General features: G+C 34.6%; 1 protein-coding gene across 1 annotated transcript; it reads right to left on the minus strand.

Moving 5' to 3' along the window:
• Positions 1 to 125: 125 nt before the first annotated feature.
• LOC139694711 (ATP-dependent RNA helicase DDX55) lies at positions 126 to 22,128 on the minus strand. The gene is made up of 11 exons (XM_071593210.1): positions 21,853 to 22,128; positions 21,504 to 21,611; positions 20,882 to 21,190; positions 19,081 to 19,302; positions 17,791 to 17,981; positions 14,248 to 14,339; positions 12,704 to 12,909; positions 10,886 to 11,060; positions 7,418 to 7,544; positions 4,032 to 4,317; positions 126 to 592 (listed from the first exon to the last, which is right to left on the minus strand). Exons 1-11 carry the CDS (start codon positions 21,973 to 21,975, stop codon positions 500 to 502), a joined length of 1,932 nt encoding a protein of 643 aa, XP_071449311.1. The 5' UTR covers positions 21,976 to 22,128; the 3' UTR covers positions 126 to 499.

The following is a 22,128-nucleotide window of genomic DNA, read 5'->3' on the forward strand; positions in this document are numbered from 1 at the left end:
AGAATCACATCAAAGTTAGAAATTCTTACGGTGAAAACTGTTTTTTTATTTGCAACATGAAAATATATATATGTACATGTTCACACTTATATCCAGGATTTATATCTTTAATATCCCGGATTATTTCGTACTTTCATCTAACCTGAACCTTTCATAAAATTAGCCTTTATTGAAGGGAAAACTTTCAGTTTTGGACATAGTTTGATTGAACTCATTCAACTCGTGACCAAATTCTTAAATGTTCCTGACGAGTAATATTTATAAAATCAATCAGAAAAACAATCATAATTAAAAATTTAAGAAATTTTATTGAATCAACAATTGTACGTCATTATTGGTAGCACTGAGTGGTTTTTGACTCACTTGGATCATCCAAGAAAATGCATCTCTGATATTATTGTCTTCTCAGGTTAAATAGAGATACATATGGCCAATATCACAGTCAACTCTTACCAAACACATACTCATTAATTTAAACAAAAATAAAAATATAGATATTTCAAGTAGCTTTTCCTTCTTCCAATTGATTGCTTCCAGAATCTTCAGAATCATCCTCCAAACCAAAAGCTGAATTAAATTTTTCTTCAGTAATCTGGAATAAATAACTGAATTACATTAATACACAACACACCAGGCACATAAATGAAGGTAATCTTAAAACCTAGGAGCCTTTTTCTTATGTATTCATGACAGCACCAGAGTACACCTTGTTTCCTCCATCCATTACATTTCACCTAGAGTTTACCCAAAAACACCTTATCCCTCCCATATTTTCCTAGTGATTTTAGTCCCCACCACTATCCTTACTACTTCCTACAACTGGAACTAAACCATCACCCCAACCATGTGAAACTGGTGTTGGGAATGATAAAATACGGAGTAGACTGGGAAGTTATCACTTCAAAATGGTGAAAATGCATAAAATCAGTATTTTATGATATGAATTAAAAACAAAGACAGAAACTTTAATGTAGAGCACTAGGCAAAGGAAAATCATGACTTTAATGGAAAGAGAATAATGTTCCTTGATGGAAATTTTCAAAATGTAATTACAAGTATGACACAGCAATGTTTAGTTAAAACTTGGCTAAAAGTTACAGCAATATATATTTTTCTCACTACATTTGTTCTTAGAATTTTTGTCAAAATTTCTGATCCAATTAGCCAAAAATTATTGACTTATATCGGTATTTTGAAAAGAAAATTTGTTTTAAAAAGCCATGTTTTTCAAATTTCATTTTAGAAGCTGATGGTCATGATTCACAAAGTGATTTGTATTAAACACCCGTTAATGGTTTATAAAATATTGTTAAATTTCATGATAATGCCTGGGAAAAATATTCTATGAAGGTCTAAAATCTGCTTGATAGCAACCAACGGTCAACACTGGTATCCTTTTGAGAGTACAGAATTAATATTGCGCCAAAGAACACCTAAAACGAAGTAGCAGACACTAGCAGCCAGAGGAGATACTATAATGAAATTCCACCATTGAAGAAAAGGTGAACATGAACCACAATCTCAAATAATGTCTAAAGGGGGGTGAAAGATGTTTTGGGATTGGGCAGGAGAATGAAGGGGGAGGTTTAAGAGGAAAAAGGTCTTGCACATCAAATAAAATATAACATAAGTTACATTATTCTCATGAGTCTTTTCACTGCCTTCTCCTTTAAAGTATTACATTGTCCTCTTAGAGTCTTAATTTTCATCTCAAATATTTTCCACTACATTCACAATTCCAATCAAAACTACAACACCTATTTCATTGAGAGGCTATGGTTGGTCACTGTCGTGGAATTTCTTTTCCCACAAACCATCACAATCTCGGTAAATTATGAATTTTGGAAAGCATTAAGTGAATTCAAAAGGAAAAGATTAGATTGAAGGCAAACTTATTAAATTCTTTCTTTCAAAGTGTCTTCACCAATATCTCATTGATTGCTTACCAAATATATTGCCGGTCAACCAATTCCCAAAATTGAAACCTCATATAATGGAATAGACTGTTTACTGAAAAATGTTAGCCCCAATAAATCCTCTGGGCCCGATGAAATACCCACTTATATATTTAAGGATCTAACTTTGGAAATTGCACAATCTCTAGAAATAATATTTAATGAGTCGCTGGTAGATTACAACGTCCCCAGATATTGGAAAACGGCAAATGCAACACCAATATTTAAAAACGGAGACAAGGAAGAACCAAGCAATTACAGACCTATTTCCTTCAAATCCATTTCGTTCAAGGTTATGGAACATACAGTTGCTAGTTCGATCACGAGACACCTCAATAATCAGGATTTATGAATGAAAAATCAGCACGGTTTACAAAAAGGTAGATCCTACAAGACACGACTTGAACTTTTTGTTCATGGTATTCTTAATTTGGGAGAGAGCAATGTTCCAGTGGTTGCGGTTTCTCTAGATTTTAAGATAGTCTTCCACGAAGTACCTTATAGTAAACTACTCACGAAGTTAAAAGAATATGGCATAGAGAAAAATATCCAGGGTCGGATAAAAGACCTTTTGAATGGTGGGGTACAAAGAGTATTCACAGATGGAGTTAGCTAAAATGCAGAAGTTACCGCATGTGTTCCCCACCGAAGCGTTCTTGTACCTCTTTTATTCCTACTTTATGTTAACGACATTGATTCTGCAGACAATGGTAAGATATGTTTATTTGCCGACGATGCAATGGTTTACCATGATATCCATGATTCTGAGGATACAGCAGCTTTATCAGATGACTTAATGCTATAAATGCTGGTTCGACACTTGAAAATTAGCATTGAACTTAAAGTTAAGTGTGTAGTGATACATTTTTGGAAAAGAGCATTTCCATCCCGCATGCCTACTGCATCAGGAACATAGAAATGGAATGTGTACACTCAATTAAATACCTAGGCATTACCCTTACTCACGATCTCTCCTTGGTGACACACATATGAGGAATATGTGCACAAGCTAACAAAAAATTAAGATGTTTTAGAAGAGTACTGGGTAAATGTAATGAAAAGGTCAAAGAGAAATGTCAACTGTTGCTGGTTATGCCTCACTTAGAATATGCTGCAAGTATATGGGATCCTCACGAAGTTGGATTAATTGCATAATTGGATCACGTGCAGCGTAGAGCAGCTAGATTTGTACAACTTTGTTATGGTAAATTTAGTTGAGTATCCAAAATTTTAGAGCAATTAGGCTGGGGATCACAAACAGAGCAAAGGTTGATTTAGAGATTTAACCTCTTGCATAAATCGGAAGGATGCCCGTTTTGCAGTGATGTTGAAAATATATTATTACCCCTGTCATACTATGGTATGAGAGAACATGTCAATAAAATCAAAGAGATTAAGGGTAGAACAGATAGATTTACGAGGTCACTTTTATCCAAGAACGACAAAGGATCAGAATAAAATTGCCTGACAGCAGTAGTGACAAAAATATTCGGATCAAAATTAGTGGTATGTGCATTTACCCCCTAGCATTGGCTTGCAGGATATCATAAAGCACAAAAATGCAAAATACAATTAGGTTGCAAGAGGAAAGTTGGTTTGGGCCACACAAGCAGAAACTTTGAAAATGAGATGCATACTATTCACAGCAATAAGAGCATTATTACATTGTGCTTTTGTAAACAAGCATGCACCTTTGTAACAGGTGATTATATGTGATTGGAAAATTATGGCCATTTCTTTAACTTACTTCAAAAAACGTTCTTGAGAGACATTATTTTTTTTAGATTTTCATTATTAATTTTAGTACATTTGGTAATGTCATTTAAGTGAAATAAGGTCACAATTAACTTGAAAACATTGAAAAAAAACACAATATTGTACCATTGTATCATTGATTTACTTTTAAAACTGTATCCAAAAATCTCATGTTTTTCGCAGGATTTAAATATTTCCCTGAATTTTCCAAACTTTCCATATGTTCCACTTAACTCTGACATTACCAGCATACAAGGAATAATATAGAGATAGTACACAATTTGAGAAGGATTGATACGGAAAAATACACTGTAAACATACCTTCCTTTTCTTGAGCTTTTTCAGCAAGGCAATATCCTTTGCTAACTCTTGAATGTCCTCTGCAGTCATTTTGGGAGCTTTCCTCTTGGTGCCTGCAGCTTTTGCTCTTTGCCTTTTTTCCCTCATCTCCTTCTTCCTCACCTTCCTATCCTCACGTTTAAGTTTACTCTCTGACCACGATTGAGTTTGTTTACTCCTCGTACCATCTTTATTCTTTGTGGGCCATTTTCCAGTTTTCTCAAAATGTCTCAACTTCTCCTGTCTTGCCTCTTCTCTTCTCTTGTCCCTAAAAAAAAAGAACATATTCCAAAGCAATTAAGTTTATTTAAAGGTTTTGAAAAATCAAAAAGACCTTGTGAAAGAAGGATATGTATATCATGCTTGCCATTGTAAAATACATGATGGTTTAGAGTTACACCCATAATTTAACAAATTTTACTAATAATAAACACTTTAATTTTAAAGAAAAGTAGATAATTTTTTCTTTCACTAAGACACTTCCCAAAATGAGAAATGCTTGAGTGATGGCATGGGAAAAAAACATGAGTAATTGAAAGTTTGAATATGGAAAAGGTGTATTTCAGTCATAGAGCCAACCATAAAGTTTAAATAAATATGAAACAAATTAAACAAGGAAAATGTCACTACTTTATGTAAGAAAAAATGCATGTAGGAACATTGAAAATTATTGTCATTATAGAAATAAAGTTCCTTCAGTTTAATAAATGGCAATGCCTATTAACATGACTCACTAAGATAAATACCAACTTCTCTTTTTAGTCTGAAATATTAACTTCATGCCAAGCAAGACAAGATTACATTAACTGCATTCCAAATTGTTGCAGGTTATTGTGATGAAACTGGCCCATAAAGTGGGACTGGGGGAGAAACAAAGGCACATGGAAATATAATTACAACAACTATTGACTAACAACTACATATGAATTAAAGGGATGGAAAGGACAGAGGAGACATGTGGCCATATACATTCCACATGAGCTGCCTCATGGCATTCTCTTTTGTCTCGTCAATGTCAATAACTTCATGCAGCAATTGCAGGAAACTTGCTCCAAGCTGCAAACGATAAGCCAGGTTTTTTAAAAAAAGGTCATGACTGGAGGTGAGTCATGGATACTATGACCCTGAAACAAAAGCTGTCTTCTGAACAGTTGGTTAACGAGATAAAAGCAAATGCGACGAGGTAGCTGATGACAATTCCAAAATTGCTGATTGTCTTGAAGGGTGAGAGAGAGTACTTCCAAGGGGACTAAGGCCTCATTGCCCGAGGTCGGCTATTTTTCTCAAAATATTGCACAGCTGGATCCTTTCCAGATAGACCTCGTGTTTGGAGGAAATGATAAAAGTGGCATTAAGATCCTTTAAATTAATTAATTAAAGAAAATTAAGATCCTAATCTTCATACGAGGTCTGTTCAAAAAGTATCATGACTTTTTTGTTTTTTCAAAAATTATTTATTCATTCATGAATATCTATTTTTTCCCCTTCAAAGTTATCCCCATTAGATATTATACACTCGCAAATACGTTTTTTCCAATCCTCAAAGCACTTCAAAATATCAATTTCTGTGATCTTGTTTAGCTCCTCCCCTGATGCAGTTTTTATCTTGTCTATCATAGCATAGCGTCGTCCTTTAATGGGCCTCTTTTAAGTTTTGGGAACAAAAAAAAGTCACTGAGGGCCAAGTCTAGGGAATACGGTGGCTGCAGCATCATTGGTGTGCTGTTTTTGGCCAAACATTTGCACACAAGTAACGATGTGTGAGCAATGGTGTTGTTATGGTGCAAAAGCCAATATTTGTTCTTCCACAAATCCAGGCTTTTGTGGCGGATTGCTTCGGACAAATTGCGCATAACTTACAGGTAATATTCCTTATTTACCATTCTACCCTGTGGCAAGAACTTATGATGCACCACACCCCAGCAATTGAAGAAAACTGTTAGCAAAACTTTCACATTCGACCAAACTTGGTGCTCTTTTTTCCTTCTTGGCTGGTGCTGCAGCTTCCATTGGGATAATTGAGCTTTAATTTCCACGTCATAACCATAAAACCATGATTCCTCACCAGTTATGACCCACTGGAGCAAATTTGGGTCATCGTGGATAGAATTATTAGCAATGTTTATGCGTTGCTGTTTTGGCCGAAATACAGCAATTTTGGTACAAATTTTGCGGCGACCCGTGTAATGCCCAAATCATTGGTAAAAATTGAATGGCACAAGCCAATCGATATGTTTAGGCCCTCAGCAACTTCTCTCACGGTGATTTGACGATTGGCCAATACTATTTTCTTCACTTCATCAATGTTTTCATTTGTCGTTGACGTGCTCGGGCATCCGGCACACTCTTCGTCGTTCACATCTTCTCGCTCTTCTGAGAACATTTTGTACCACCAATAAACGTTGCTTCGGTCCATTGTTGCTTCTCCATATGCCACAGTCAACATTCGGAATGAATCCGTGCACTTAGTGTCGTTTTTCACAGAAAAATTTGATAGATTCTTTGATCCATTTTTTGGAACAGGCACAAATCAAAGACAAGCCATAACACATCAGAGCTAAAAATATGCCTAAAATTAACATAACATTCAAAACGGCCAAACTTTTCGGCATAAGGAAGAGACATAAGTACCATGCATAACACCACAAAAAAATCAAAAATACAAAACCCGCGGAAATTCAAATTTTGCGATACTTATTGAACAGACCTCATACACTTAATTCAATATGCAAAAGTCAATAATAACTTCCCAAGTATGCCAATAGGTGATCAAAAATAGCTTTATTGAGCATCATAATTACTGCTCATAGAAAAACTCTGAAAGTTTGACTTCAGTCCTATGCATATATGGTCACCAATAGATTGCAAAGCAGAGGTAATTCAATTATTAAATAATCCACCATTAGTGAACCCAACCACAATTTCATCTCTTCACATTCTTATTTACCTGGTTGCTAGCTTAGAGTGACAACATGAATTCAAGGTGGTTATAATATAATAAGCATTTTAATTTTGAATTCATAGATATTAAATGGCGAAACATTATAACCGACATTAATCCCATTTTACACAAAAACAAAACTTCTACTCTGACATTTTATAAAAGCAGGTGATTTGTCATGACACTGGAAATCATACAATAACCCATGCAGGTAATTTATCATGTAGTATCTCGGTTTTTGGCTAAATGAGGATAAGATTAAGTACCCATCGATTGACCATTAACAACCCATATACCTAATCTTAACACATGCACAAATTCCTGCACACCAAATTTGCCTCCATTACTTGAATTCACATCAAATGAAAAATTTGTTCAACTGCATGTCTGATAGGAAAATCTTTGAAAACATGCGTTATTGTTTTACCTGTAGGCAATGCTGTTAGATTGAATGTCGACAGGTGTGAAGCCTGATACATCTTTATTCTTTAACTCTGGCATTTTTGGTAGATGCAACAATCCATAGCTTGTAGCCATTTTTCCAATATCCAAGTCTGTTAATAGAGAAAAACAAATGTAAAAATAAAGAAAACATGCATTACACAAAAAAGGGTTTTTGAATCCATTATTATAATGTTATTTCAATTGGGAGCTTCAATGAATAACCATTTATTACACACAGAAATGGAATAATTCTATGGCCAATTCTATGGAAACCTGTGATCATTAAGACAACGAAATTGTCACTATAGAAGGTTGTGTGAGTGTGAGACAATTGATTCTGATCAAAAATTGAAGGCAGAAGACATGCAACCATGGGAGAATGATGAGATTAAAGCTCCTCTCTGCACCAGATAAAGTGAATTCTTGGCAGCACAAATACAAAGGGCCCAGAATCCTGGATTCCCCAACCAAAAAACCTGGTGGGACTGCACCTCATAGTAGATATTAATCACTTCAAATTTTGTCCGTGAAAATCTATTGCAAAATAACACTGCATTTCATCAACATGGTGGAGAAAAATTAGCAAATGCTGTTTAATTTCAAGTAAAATCAACATACAGGGTCCGTACAATGAGAATCAGCCCTGGTTTGGTGTAGCCTCAAAGGAGCGATGGATGGGGGTCTGACCAGTCGGCTTGGTAGAGGGGTCCCCCAACACTCAGGTGCACTTTAGTTCAGTCACCTCCGGGCATGCGTTGAGACAGGACGTGGATTTTCGTGATGTGTGATTGATTGTGGTGTCGTTGCGCCAGCATGGAGAGCACCGTCAAGCAACGCCACACTGTGCAGTTTTGTGTTCAACTCGGGAAATCCATGTCGGAGACCCTTGAACTCATTAAACAGGCTTATAGGGATGATGCCTTAAGCTGCACAAGAGTTTTTGATTGGCACAAAATGTTTAAGGAAGGCCGGGAGCTCGTCGAAGACAAGCACCGCATTGGATGCCCGACGACCGCTCGAACCCATGCTCAAGTGGCTAAAGTGAAAAAAGTTTTGGACTCTGACAGGTGTTTAACCATCGCTCTCATCAGTGAGGAGACCGGCCTTTCAGTCGGAACCGTCCAAGCCATTGTAACAGAGGATCTTGCGATGAGGAAAGTGTGCGCGAAGCTGGTGCCGAAAGTCTTGAGCGAGGAACAAAAACTGTCGCAGGTGAATATTTCACAAGAAATTTTGGACTGCATCCAGGAAGATGAAGATTTTCTCGACAATGTTATTATCTCAAAAGATAGTTCAAAAGGCGCTCAAAGGATATTGGTTCAACCCCATTGAGGCGGTTCAAGCAGCGACGACGAAGGCTCTTAACAGTATTCCGGAAACCAACTGCCAGTGGGCTTTTTAAGGAGTGGCAGACGTGCCGAACTAAGTGTATCGATACAGGAGGGATGTATTTTGAAGATTATTAAGTAATTGTAATTATAACTGCAATAAATTTTGATTTTTGGAACCAGTCCCGATAATTATTGTACGGACTCTGAATGCATTAAAGCCTCATTATTTCAGAACTCCAGGGACTGAAAAAATTGGGAAACTGAAATGTTATTCACACTCAATATAAACACAGTTTGAAATATTTCTCTAAGTTTTCATTTTGATCACTAAAGTCTCAACACATTTTACCTCTCTATTACACCCAACACTAGGAAAAATTAAGCAGGAAAGGTTGTAATTTAGTTTTCTCTATACATTTGGAAAAGAAGCATCTGATGCTTTGAGTATTTAGTAAAATAATATCAAATGAACAACTATATGTAGGTTTGTATAGGCAAACTGGGGGCATCTATCCAATGGTCTAAGCTCATGAAATTAGCTTAACTACCCTTTCTACAGCAGATATAGAATAATTGACTTTCTCTTATCCTACTCTCACATCTGTTGAAGAGAGATAAGTGACAGGTTCTGCTTCTGGAACTGCAGTAAGTTTCTCTTTCATTACTACTAACAGAGGGGAATTGTCTGTGGGGTCAAAATTATGATTGTTTTTCAACATTCCCTTTAAATGTTCTCCAAGGCATGAAACTCATATTTAAATCAATATTAATGCTTCCTCCTTTTACAAGATAATATATTTTCCTTCATATATGATTTTTGCAATCCCCAGAGCAATTTGTACCACAATTATAATGGCTCAAAAAAATAAGTTCTTCATGAAATTAACATGCATCTTATGCATAATCTCATCAATAAATCAATAAAAGTGAAAAAAGTCATAGAGTAACAGTAAAGTTTTAACATTTTTTCTTTGCTGCCATTATCAAGCTAGTCATTCACATGCATTTCACAAGAAACAGTTAACTAACTTAAATGCCATATAGGATATTTTGTTGAAATCATATGGATTTTTGCTAAGAGTAAATATTGTGATAACACTATAACCTTGAAGTACACTAAAAAGACCAAAATGACTACTATGAGTACTGAGGTTTCAAATTATATGCATTATTTATTTTTCTTTCTGAAATATGCAAAGCATACTCCTTTTCCTGTGGAAGAACCCTTACATACAATTGTTGACCCTTGAGCAGAATACATTTAAAAATATTTCAGTTGTGTCACAAAAGATCTTTGAGAGGTATGGTAAGCATTTCACAACTTCAACAGTTTTTGTTGTTTACTTATTGTGTGTAGACCATTCCTTCCTCCCTTACCTCAAAAGGCTACTCAATCTTCCTTCATCAATAATCCTCCCATTGAGAATTCAGCTTCAACTGCACAATGAATCTGACCTCTCATTTGCCTACCTACCCCAAACATTGTCTGAGTGAATAAATACGGAGGGAATAAATTATTTACCCCTGTACAGCAAGTAACTATATAATTATTACAAGACCTGCCATGATACCCCATCTCTCCTTGAGAGAGGCATTGCATTAAGCTGGTTGACCAATGGCATTTCACACCACAAGCATACTAAAAATTAATAACAAGCCATTCAAGGTGTAATATATTGAATTCATTTGTGTAATATTCAATACTAATTCACCGTGACTACTGGAATACGAGAATTAATTTTCCGTTTTGGGGTGGAAGGTTTTTTTGCAAGAAAAAAAATAGCAGCAGGGTGATGTCTTCAGCATTCATAAAGTTTTACATTATGGAAATACAAATGGAATGCAATGTTTTAAGGAAATACGTAAAGGTAATGGCATGCTTTGAATTTCTTAGTAGGCATATTTCTAGACAAACATTTAACTATCAAGAACAAACTATGCTTTAGGGGACTACTTTCATTTTGAAATTCAACACATTTTAAGCAAAATCAATATAATTTTTTTCCAGAACTGAGGTTTCACAACATAAAATTGAACAAAAATAATAATCTTAAGTCCAGCTAAAACAATAAAATCACTAAAAATATACATTAAAAAAACCATTACGTAAAATATATTACCTTTGACCCTTAAAATAAGGTTACATTCATGCTTGCTGTAGGCTTGAATAGCAGACACAAATGCTCGATTGGCTAAGTCATAATTTTCTCTTTGCTCACACTGAATACGATGGCAAGTCTGCAAAACCTTTTCCAGCATTAACTTCTTGGGCATTTGAATTTCCTTCAATTTGACCTGTAAAAGTCAGAAGATACTTTTTTCAGTTTCCTATAATCCTAGGTTATTAATATGTATATTGGCTTCTTTAAACTATTTAAACATCAATATTAGTTCATCAGGGAACTATTAAAAGTAATTAAACAGAATAAATGAATGTGAAACAATTTTTTTAAGTGTCAGAGGCTATTCAAATATCCCACATTCAGTAGCAATATATTTTTTGTTATTTTTCTCACTGATCCCCAATGCATAAAAATATTTTTTTATCTCCACCACATTTGACTCTGTAAAAAAATTAATCTCTTTGGCCTAAAGTTATAATTAAATATTAAACAATAACATTAATTAATGGCATTATCTACTATAATAGGTAGCTTTAGACACACACATTTCCACACTTCAAAATTAAGGCCATCAATAGTAAACTTGAACACAAATTAAAATATATAACCACAGGTGTTCGTTTGGCATTGAATATTTATTCCATTTATTAAAATTATAAATAGATAGCGGCTTAGAACCCAAATTTTGCTCTTTTTCTCTTGAAATTTAATTGTAACATTTTCCAATATTTTATGGGGTTTTTCCATTTAATGATACAGCAAGTGTTTGTATGAATGAAATATTTTTCAAATGTGAAGGTTAATTCCCTATCCCCTCTGCACATGAACCTTAAAACTCTATTGCTTCATTATCTCTCCATATGACATTAAAATCATGTATAATTACATTTGGGCAATGAAAATTTTGCCACATTCTCTACTACCCAGGCTGTCATGGATTTTTTCTACTTTGTCAAACCAAAACAAAGAAATCCAGCAGCTAGGGTTGGAAAAAGAAATATAATTCTCTTCCAAAAGGAAAATTTTCAAGCAATTAAGGTTTTCCTTGTGAGGAAACTAGAGGATAAACCTCTGCAGGCTAAATTTAAAATATCCACACGAAAGTATAACCATTGTATATTAAAAAATTAGAGAAATATAGAAAACACATTACCCAAAAAAATTGTGAACCACCTATCCATCAGACAGAGAAGGGACTGTCGAAAAAGTTGATAAGAAGGGTCTGATAGTTCTTTTGAATGTAAATGTTAGAAGTATCATTTGTTTAAACTATTGGTTTTACATCTCCAAAAGTGGGGAGGCTAATAATCACTTTTTGAAAACACTAAGAACAATAAAATTGATAATTTTAAGTAAAATTACGGCCTTGATAAGAGACACTCCTTGTTGTACTAAATTTGGATTATTCTCAATTATCCTCTGGAATGATCCAGGTATGTATTCAGAACATGCTATTATAAGTAGAAATAATAATATTTTCCTTTCTGTAGGAAAAAATGTGGCTCAAGGATTCAAAAACCGTATGCATGCAGCACCTATTGCACCGAGCATTAGAAAATGACAGTCAATAGTTTACAAGAATTGCCAATCAAAATTTTCAAATATGAAACAATCATTCTTACCTCAAGAGTAAAAAACATACCCATGTTGCAGTTAAAAGAGCATGATGAAAATAAGCCAAAATTAAATGCAGTTCACCAAGCTAAGTTAGACAGCTGTGATGAATGCATTTCTGAATCTTTCCTAGTCATGAATCACAACTTGACCAGACACATACCCTGAATTAAAAATTATTTAAGACAAGGCATTACTTACATTTTGATTAATTTCAAGAAACTTTATGTACGTCATCTCAGATGGAAGAAGGAAAAGCAGGGCTGACCCAAAATTGCCCATTCTTGCAGTCCGGCCACATCGATGCACAAAAGCAGCAGCAGATGTGGGAGGCTCATACTGAATCACCCAATTCACCTGAGGTACATCCACACCTCGAGCCATGACATCAGTACAAATAAGGAACCCTGCAATGATGGTTAAATACATTTTTTTAGGTTATTTTTCAAGATATGACCCTCAATTGACACTTTCTCATTAATGAACTTATGGGAAGTATTTTTGTATGTCTGACTCATTGAATAAACATAGAGAAGAGAACTTAAGCAATACTCATTGAGGAAAGGAAAAAATAAAATAAAGAACTAAGAAACAAGATAGAGGCAGGGTCTGCCTAAAAAATTTGTGGAATGATTCTTTCCTACTGACATGGATGGCTGGAGTGGGAAAATTTGTGGTGTGAAAGCTGGTAGGAGGTAACGGAAAAGGAATGCCACCCGAATCAGTTGTCTGCAGACCATTACAGGGTGCAAATTGCAGCTAGATTGGACCCCCGTTCACCGTCACATCACAAATTCACGATATCATGTTCCATGGAGCAACAATACATACAAGGGTGGTTCCAGAAGTACCCAACCCAACAAAGAAAACCCAGAACTTTCGGGAAAAAATTTATTTATTTTTCAACATAATTTCCTTTCAGCTCCTGGATGTCCATCAACAACACAGTGCAACAAAAATGGGCAAAAAGTTAAAGATGTTCAATTTTCAAGATGTATTCAGAAGAGCAGAACTCATGACCAGTACCCAGCCAAAAACACAAAATAGCAATGCCGCCCCAACCATTCTATAGCCTGAATGTGGTATTGACGGACTTTTTTTCCCAAGAATAGCCAGCCATTTTGGAACACTAGATAACGTCAAAGAGGTTGTGACCAAGTCCCTGAATGAGGTTAACCATGAACTATGTTAATGAATGATCCACTGGATTTATTCACTACTGAGCTGTTTTGATCAAATATGCATATGCATTTCCCATACATATACAGGAGTGAGAAATTCAATGGTTGAAGTTAACTTTATATGATAATATTATAATAACTGGTCATAATACATGATGGTTCAGTATAAGATTGCATACCGAAGTATCCAAACATAAATATGAAATTCCCTTTAAACACGACAAGTACCTAGACCTACAAGTCAATTTGCTATTTGAAATCTTCACACACAGGATCTTCAATTGATTTTCAAGCTAATAATTTTGTGATTGCATGTTCATTGGGATGAGAAAAATTTTATTTTTAGTAATATGCTAATATGCAGAAATTAAAAAAAACTCAAAAGTGATGTTAACATTAAGCTGATAAGCTCTTATGAAAATAGGAGTGAAGTGGTGAAGAAAAACAAAATATTGGGAATGAGAATATCTTAATGACAAAAATTGATCATAATGTTTTCACAATATGACTCACTTCCACAGTAATATTAGCAAAAAAATAATATATATAGATGAGGATGATTACCTGAATCAGCTTTTCGAAATGAGTCGAACACACCAAAACGTTTCTGCTTCATTTTTCCATGAATACTGAATATTTTATTCCCTTTCATAAACCTGTGGTGACAACCAACATCATTAATGACATTGAGGAAAGAGTTCTGAAAAAAACCTTAATGTAAAACATTGAAAATAACTACTTATCAACTCATTCATTCCACGGCAAGAAAAATAAGATGTGTATGGTGAAACATACACGAGGTCTGTTCAAAAAGTATCGCGAATTTCGAATTTTCGAGGGTTGCCTATATTTGATTTTCAATTTTTCTGTGGCATTTTGTCGGCACCTATGTCTCTCACTTATGCCAAACAGTTCGGCCATTTTGAATGTTTAGTCAATTGTTGACAGCTGTTTTGCTTGGACGTGTTTTTGGCTTGTCATCAATTTTTGCCTGTTCCAAAAAATGGATCAAAGAATCTGCATTAAAATTTTGTGTGAAAAACAAAGTTAAGTGCGGGGACGCATTCCGAAGGTTACTGTGGCATATGGAGAAACTACCTTGGACCAAAGCAATGTTTATCGGCGGCAAAAAATGTTCTCTGAGGGCCGAGAAGATGTGAACAACGAAGAGCGTGCCAGACGCCCGAGCACATCAACGACAGATGAAAATATTCATCAATTAAAGGAAATAGTATTGGCCAATCGTCAAATCACCGTTAGAGAAGTTGCTGAGGACCTAAACATATCAATTGGCTCGTGCCATTCGATTTTTACCAATGATTTGGGCATTACAAGGGTTACCGCAAAATTTGTACATAATTGCTCAATTTCAACCAAAAACAGCAACACATTAACATTGCTAATGACTCCGTCTGCGATGACCCAAATTTGCTCCAAAGGGTCATAACTGGTAACGAATCATGGTTTTATGATTATGACGTGGAAACTAAAGCTCAATCATCCCAATGGAAGCTGTACTACGAGCCAAGACCAAAAAAAGCGTGTGAAGTTCGGTCAAATGTGAAAGTTTTGCTTACAGTTTTCTAAGATTGCAGGGGCATGGTGCATCATGAGTTCTTGCCACAAGGTAGAACAGTAAATAAGGAATATTACCTGCAAGTTATGCACAATCCACCACAAACACCCAGATTTGTGGAAGAACAAATATTGGCTTTTGCACCATAACAACACCCAATGACTTTTTTGTTCCCAAAACTGAAGAGGCCCATGAAAGAACAAGCTACGCTACAATTGACAAGATAAAGACCGCACTGAAGGAGGAGCTGAACAAGATCACAAAAAATGATTTTTTGAAGTGCTTCGAGGATTGGAAAAAACGTAGGCACAAGTGTACAATATCTAATTGGGATAACTTTGAAGGGGATAAAATAGATATTCATGAATAAATAAATAATTTTGAAAAAAACACAAAAGTCATAAAACTTTTTGAACAGACTTCGTACTATCAGTAGTCTAGCTCAAGGAAATACCTCCTATCATATACATACCTACACACATATATAATATATATATATATATATATATATATATATATATACATATACTACCTTGATCAAAAAGTTCCCGGAATAACCACCGTGTGGCGCTCCCATCGTTCCGATTTGAGTTCTGTTTCTTTTGTTAAATTGGTACATCTGTTGTTGATATTCCCTTTAAATCTTAGTGTCATAACTTGACATTTGCAAAAGTTACGTAGCCAAGAGTACATCTATCTCTGTGTGTGTTGGCGATTTTTTACAATTTCAGAAATGGATTTAAATTTGCAACAACGAACTTGTATTAAATTTTGCGTAAAAAACGGATTTAGTGGCGCACGGACGTTGGAAATGTTGGAAAAGTGTTTCGGCAACGATTCTCTAAAAAAAACGGTCGTTTACCAGTGGCACGAGCGGTTCAGAACTGGTCGTGAGTCAATCGAAGATGATGAACGCAGTGGCAGACCATCGACATCGAAAGTCGGTGAAAAAATTGATAAAGTAAAAGAAATGTTGGTCAATAACCGCAGATTAACCATCAGAGAAATAGCGGAGGACTTGAACATTGCCTATGGATCCGCCCAAGACATTGTGGTTAATGATTTGGGTTTCCGTCGTGTAGCATGCCAAAAGACCTCAATTTCATGCAAAAAAGAGACCGTGTTGACGTCGCAAAAGACATGATTTGCGAGGCTGAATCCGATCCCACATTCATCAAAAGGATCATTACTGGAGACGAGACGTGGGTTTATGAGTACGACACGCAATCCAGACATCAGGCAAGTGAATGGCGTTCACCAAATGAGCCGAGACCAAAAAAACCACGTCGTTTTCAGTCAAAAAAGAAGGCAATGCTGACGGTTTTCATGGATTACAACGGTGTAGTGCATCATGAATTTTTGCCAGAAGGCCAGACAGTAAACAAAGAGTATTATTTGGGCGTTATGAGACGTTTGCGTGAAGCAATTCGCCGAAAGAGACCAGAAATGTGGGCAGAAAACTCGTGGATTTTGGACCATGATAACGCACCGTCGCACAGTGCTATCATTATTCGTAATTTTTTGACGAAAAATGCAACAAACCATTTAAAAAACCATTACGGGGAACGCGTTTTAGCAGCCGAGAGGAATGGAAAAATCGCAGGAAGCACTGATGGACATACCAAAAACCGACCGTAACTTTTGCAAATGTCAAGTTATGACACTAAGATTTAAAGGGAATATCAACAACAGATGTACCAATTTAACAAAAAAAACAGAACTCAAATCGGAACGATGGGAGCGCCACACGGTGGTTATTCCGGGAACTTTTTCATCAAGGTAGTATATATATATATATATATATATATATATATATATATATATATATACATATATATATATATAAATATATATATATATACATATATATATATACATATATATATACATATACACATATATATATATATATATATATATATATATATACATATATATATATACATATATATATACATATACATATATATATATATATATATATATATACATATATATATATATATATATATATATACATATATATATATATATATATATATATATATACATATATATATATATATATATATATATATATATATATATATATATATATATATATATAAAAAAACACAGATGTAGATTTTTAGAATATAGAGACACAAAGAAAGGACACTCACAATTTGTTATTTTATGTTTCGACAGCACGGCTGTCGTCTTCAGAATCTGATTCTGAAGACGACAGCCGTGCTGTCGAAACGTAAAATAACAAATTGTGAGTGTCCTTTCTTTGTGTCTCTATATTCTAAAAATCTACATCTGTGTTTTTATATATTTGTGTGTCGCCGATGAGCGTTCCATTTCGAAGATATTATATATATATATATATATATATATATATATATATATATATATATATATATATATATAATACATATATAATATGAAATGAATATATAATTAATAAATGAACATGCTATATCCATAATTAGGCAAATCCAGAAAGCACCTAGTACTGTAACTTGAACTATTATGAACATAATACTCACTCCATAATCACTTTTGTGAAGTACTCCACACATGCACAAGTTGGAAAGAAAATTATAACTTTACAAGGACCTTTTATTCCCTTTAGAAAAGTTATTAATGTGGCTAGCTTGGCCTCAGATTCACACACTGCATAATAGTTGTCCAAGCTGGATGGCGTTCGTGTAGTTTCCTCTACTTTCCCATCTTCATGCTGTTCAAGGACGAAGAATGCATAGACATTGAGTATATGGTAAAGGAAAAACAGGTAAGGAAACAAATACAGATGATCATAAGGGATAAGTAAATTTCTATAGAAAAAATATGATATATCCAGGATCCAAACCCCCAGATTTCTCATCTGCCAGCATGGAAATATGAACGGCAAGACAAATTATGCTTAAATTTCTTTAAATTATGCTATCATCACATAAAATAACATGGACGAATAATTGACTAATTTGCAAGTTAATCATTTTAATATTGATAAATACTGCTTTAAAAAGCCTATAAGAAAATAACACTATGATAATCAAGTAGGAAGCTATATATCCTGCCACATACACATGCAACTATATGCCTTCCTATGTGAGCTGTCTTACTTCAAATTTTCAGCACCAGCTCTTTCTTATTTACATTTTCTCGGACTGATTTTATTAAAAATATTTTGTTTTCAATGATTCATGATTATATTAAATTTGTAACACATGAAAATACACTTATAAAATATTTCCCACCAACCACAATTTTACAATTTTTTTCACTGACCCCTTCAAAAAAGTAAATTAAGGGTTTCACATTATCCTGAATTAACAGTTTGTCAGCATAATTAATTCCTGAATAGTTATGAAATGCACCAACAAAATTTTACGGTCCAGAGATGAGAATGTTAGAAATCTTGAATCGCAACTTATTACTAAGTTCCTTAATGTCCACACATGATAGTCTCGAGTACATTATCTGAACTAAAATTTAGTAATCATCAAAGAATATATTACTGTCATTCTTGATGAGGTTAGGTCAATGTTCTCAATAATGACAGAATTTGCATTATTTGGGACATATCAATTGAAATATAATATATGAATAAATTAATTAAAGGGAAGCATTTTTGTCAGGTGAACCACTTTTTAAATGAGAAAACCAAGCACTGGCAGAGTGGGAATATTATGAAACTGCATTCCATTAAAAAATAAATAATGAGGATATATTTTTTTAAATTAATACTATAGTAATGCTGTCGTTTATGACATTTTTACAAATTCTCCAGCTAGAAAAATATTTTGACCCATAGCCAAATGAATACTACTGACCTCAGTTACAACACCACCTGACCAATTACTCCTTTTATCCCGAACAGTGACCTCCACTGGATTTCGCAAACCTAAGCGAATAAGTTGTCCTCCATCCTTAATGCCAGTGGCCGAGAATAGAGCAGTTCGACGAAGTCGTGGAAGCAAAGGAAGAACGGCACACACGCTTTTCTCAAGTCCACTTTCCAGCAACCTGTCTGCTTCATCCAAAATCAAAATTGCCTTCATGTGCATGAAAATAAGTATGAAAGATAAAATAGGATTAGTCAATAAAAGGATTACACAATTAAAATATTCTAACCGTAAGGTAATATAGGAGCTATTGAATGAACAAATCATACAATAATATCAGATTAATCAAAATTAATTACAGATCATTAGAGGCCATTATCCATCAGGATCAAGTTTTAAAGCAAGTTGTTTTATTCCACAATGAACAGATCCATATATTCAGGGACAGTAAATATTCCAATCACAAAAATAATATAAACCTTAATTAATAAAATTTCGTCTAAGGCACAGAAAAACAATCTGGGCACTGCTAATAAAATTATTTCATAAATTTATTTATTAAATAAATGCATTACAATACATACAGATGCTTACAGGAGGCATCGATTAATTTTTGTGAACTCAAACAAATCAGTTCATAAATCATCATATAACAGCTCATTACACTTCTTTCTTTTCCTTAAAATCATGGGGTTTGGGAAAACTGTGATTGGATTGCAATAAAACAAGGGTATAAAAAAAGCAAAAAATTGCATGCAATAACTATGCAAAAACTGCTTCAATTATCATCCCCTGATACTTCAATGAAATCATCAAAACAAATCCTGCTTCACATGAAGACTTGTACAACTTTTGGTGCCAAGAAAATTTAGTCTCCTCGACAAACGCAGGAAATTTTGCCATGCAGGGGAAACAGAAAAAGGGTTAAAGGCAAAACTCGGGCAGGTTGGTTCTGGCCATAAACCCAACAAATGGTTATGATATTTGGCTCGTAGATTAAATCCATTTTTTGTAATTATCCTGTTTCATTGAATTTATGATGGTTTGAAAATGCCATGTACATAATAATAACTTAATTTTTCAAAATAAGCCAGTTTCATTTTTCAATAGAGCCTCCTTTAATTTCTCGTCTTCCTTGTTTATTCATTTTGAATCTGATGATACACTTCATCACTACTAAATTATAACAAGTGAGCATTAAACATCAGTTTATAAAAATGCAGCATGCAACAAAACTGATGTTTTGGATAATCCTATCAGTTTTAAAAAGAACTATTTTTTAGTTTTAGCTATTGATACTCCATTCAGTGGAACATTGTGACGTTTTATTTCAAACAATGCAAAAAATAAGAAAATAACTTTAAAACTTTTACAGAAGGTAAAGGGCATATTTCATGTATTCTGGGAGCTTATGGAAATGTTCTCCTCTCAGAAAACCAGCTCTAAGAAAGTAAATTCGAAAATCTCAAAGGAGGGGACAGAAAGACTATAAACAGAGGGCTTATGAAAAATTGGAAGCTGTGTCATAGCATTTCTAATAAATACAGCAATGCTCTTATACTGAAATTGTTTAGCTTTTCAGTTCAAACAAAATTGCAACAATTTTAATTATTTTTTTCACACTGGCATTATCTTCCTTAGAAAAGCTATAGGAACTTTTCACTCGAAGTATTTGATAAGTGAACTTTTAAATCCTAACTATTCTTGTATTATGTGCACATTAACTGCTAACTGTACTTATAATATTCACACAGATCCTTTAAATCAGTACTGAACTGACAAGTCTCACCAGCTCTTTAACAGCTGAAGGCAGGCCACTAATATTTCCATGATTTATCAGCAGATCCTCCAGACGCCCAGGAGTGGCAACAAGAATATTGCAACCTGTACCCTCCTGCAACCGCTTGGCATCTGCCATCACTGAAGCCTCACCCCCTGCCCCACCACCAACCAACAGACTATGCGATGGCTTTCTTGCAGTAGAAGGAAGACTATCTAAAAATTTGGAAAGGACTTCCCATGTTTGGGTGGCCAGCTCTCTCGTTGGTGATATTATAATAGAAAAGACTTCTTTAGGTCGCAAGTCCGCAGTCCTCTTCTGAAATAGAATTAAAGAAAAATTCTCTATACGCCTGCTTTCATGACAACTTGCGTAAATCCAGAGTATAATAGCTTTTAAGATGTACTTACAATACACATCAAATCACCCTTGTGAGAATAATTACAAGGAAATTCTAAGATTCTAATTCTAAGATAAACAATTCTAAGATTATTACATAAGGTATCTAGAGCGCAAATAATTTGCAATATATTGTTGTGAAAAAAATTGCTGCACGATAAAAAAACTATTCCCATATTATTAGTCGAAGGTAATGCAATTCAAGAAACTAGACTATACTCCAATGCCTTACCTGAATCATTTCAAGTAGTGGTATGAGAAAGGCCAGGGTTTTACCAGAGCCTGTGACTGCTTCTACAGTTACATCTTTGCGCTGAAGGATCAACGGGATGCAAGCCGCCTGTAAGAAAATTAAATAAGGACCACTTACGTGAGAGAAAACTAAGCCAATGCCATTAAAAAAGTGAACACAACGTTAACATCACGCGAAAAAAGTAGGATAACATTAAAGAATAATAATTGTTGATGATTCCATTAATATGGATGTATGTCATTCATACGAAGTAGACAGTGACAAAATATGCGCGAAAACTATTTGCATACTTGACACAAAAAAATTCATGTGACGAAGAAATTCAAACCTGAACTGGAGTTACTGATGGTAAACCCATATGATGTAGAGCCTTCAGAATTGGAGGACTTAGCTTCACTCGTAAATCTTCCCATTTTATTGTCAATTTACCCACAACGGAATAGTCTGCCATTTCTTACAATTCTTTCAACCAAAAAATGCGATGAGTCCAGAACGCATTTCTCATAACATATTATAGAATTCCAATTAACAGATAACTTCAAAAGTCATTATTTCCAGAATGATAACTTTGTCTCACAGCCACACGCCCCATGGCCATGTGAGT

This window comes from Hetaerina americana, unplaced genomic scaffold (genome assembly GCF_022747635.1).
Source record: "Hetaerina americana unplaced genomic scaffold, ioHetAmer1.1.p SCAF_53, whole genome shotgun sequence".
NCBI lineage: Eukaryota > Metazoa > Arthropoda > Insecta > Odonata > Calopterygidae > Hetaerina > Hetaerina americana.

Excerpts from the sequence above, each read along its gene's own strand:
- LOC139694711 (XM_071593210.1), bottom strand. The coding sequence starts at position 21,975 with ATGGCAGACTATTCCGTTGTGGGTAAATTGACAATAAAATGGGAAGAT. Across the intron at positions 21,191-21,503 it reads CACTACTTGAAATGATTCAG|AAGAGGACTGCGGACTTGCG; the intron begins GTAAGGCATTGG and ends ATTCTATTTCAG. Across the intron at positions 14,340-17,790 it reads TTCACAAAAGTGATTATGGA|GTTTATGAAAGGGAATAAAA; the intron begins GTGAGTATTATG and ends TTGTCACCACAG.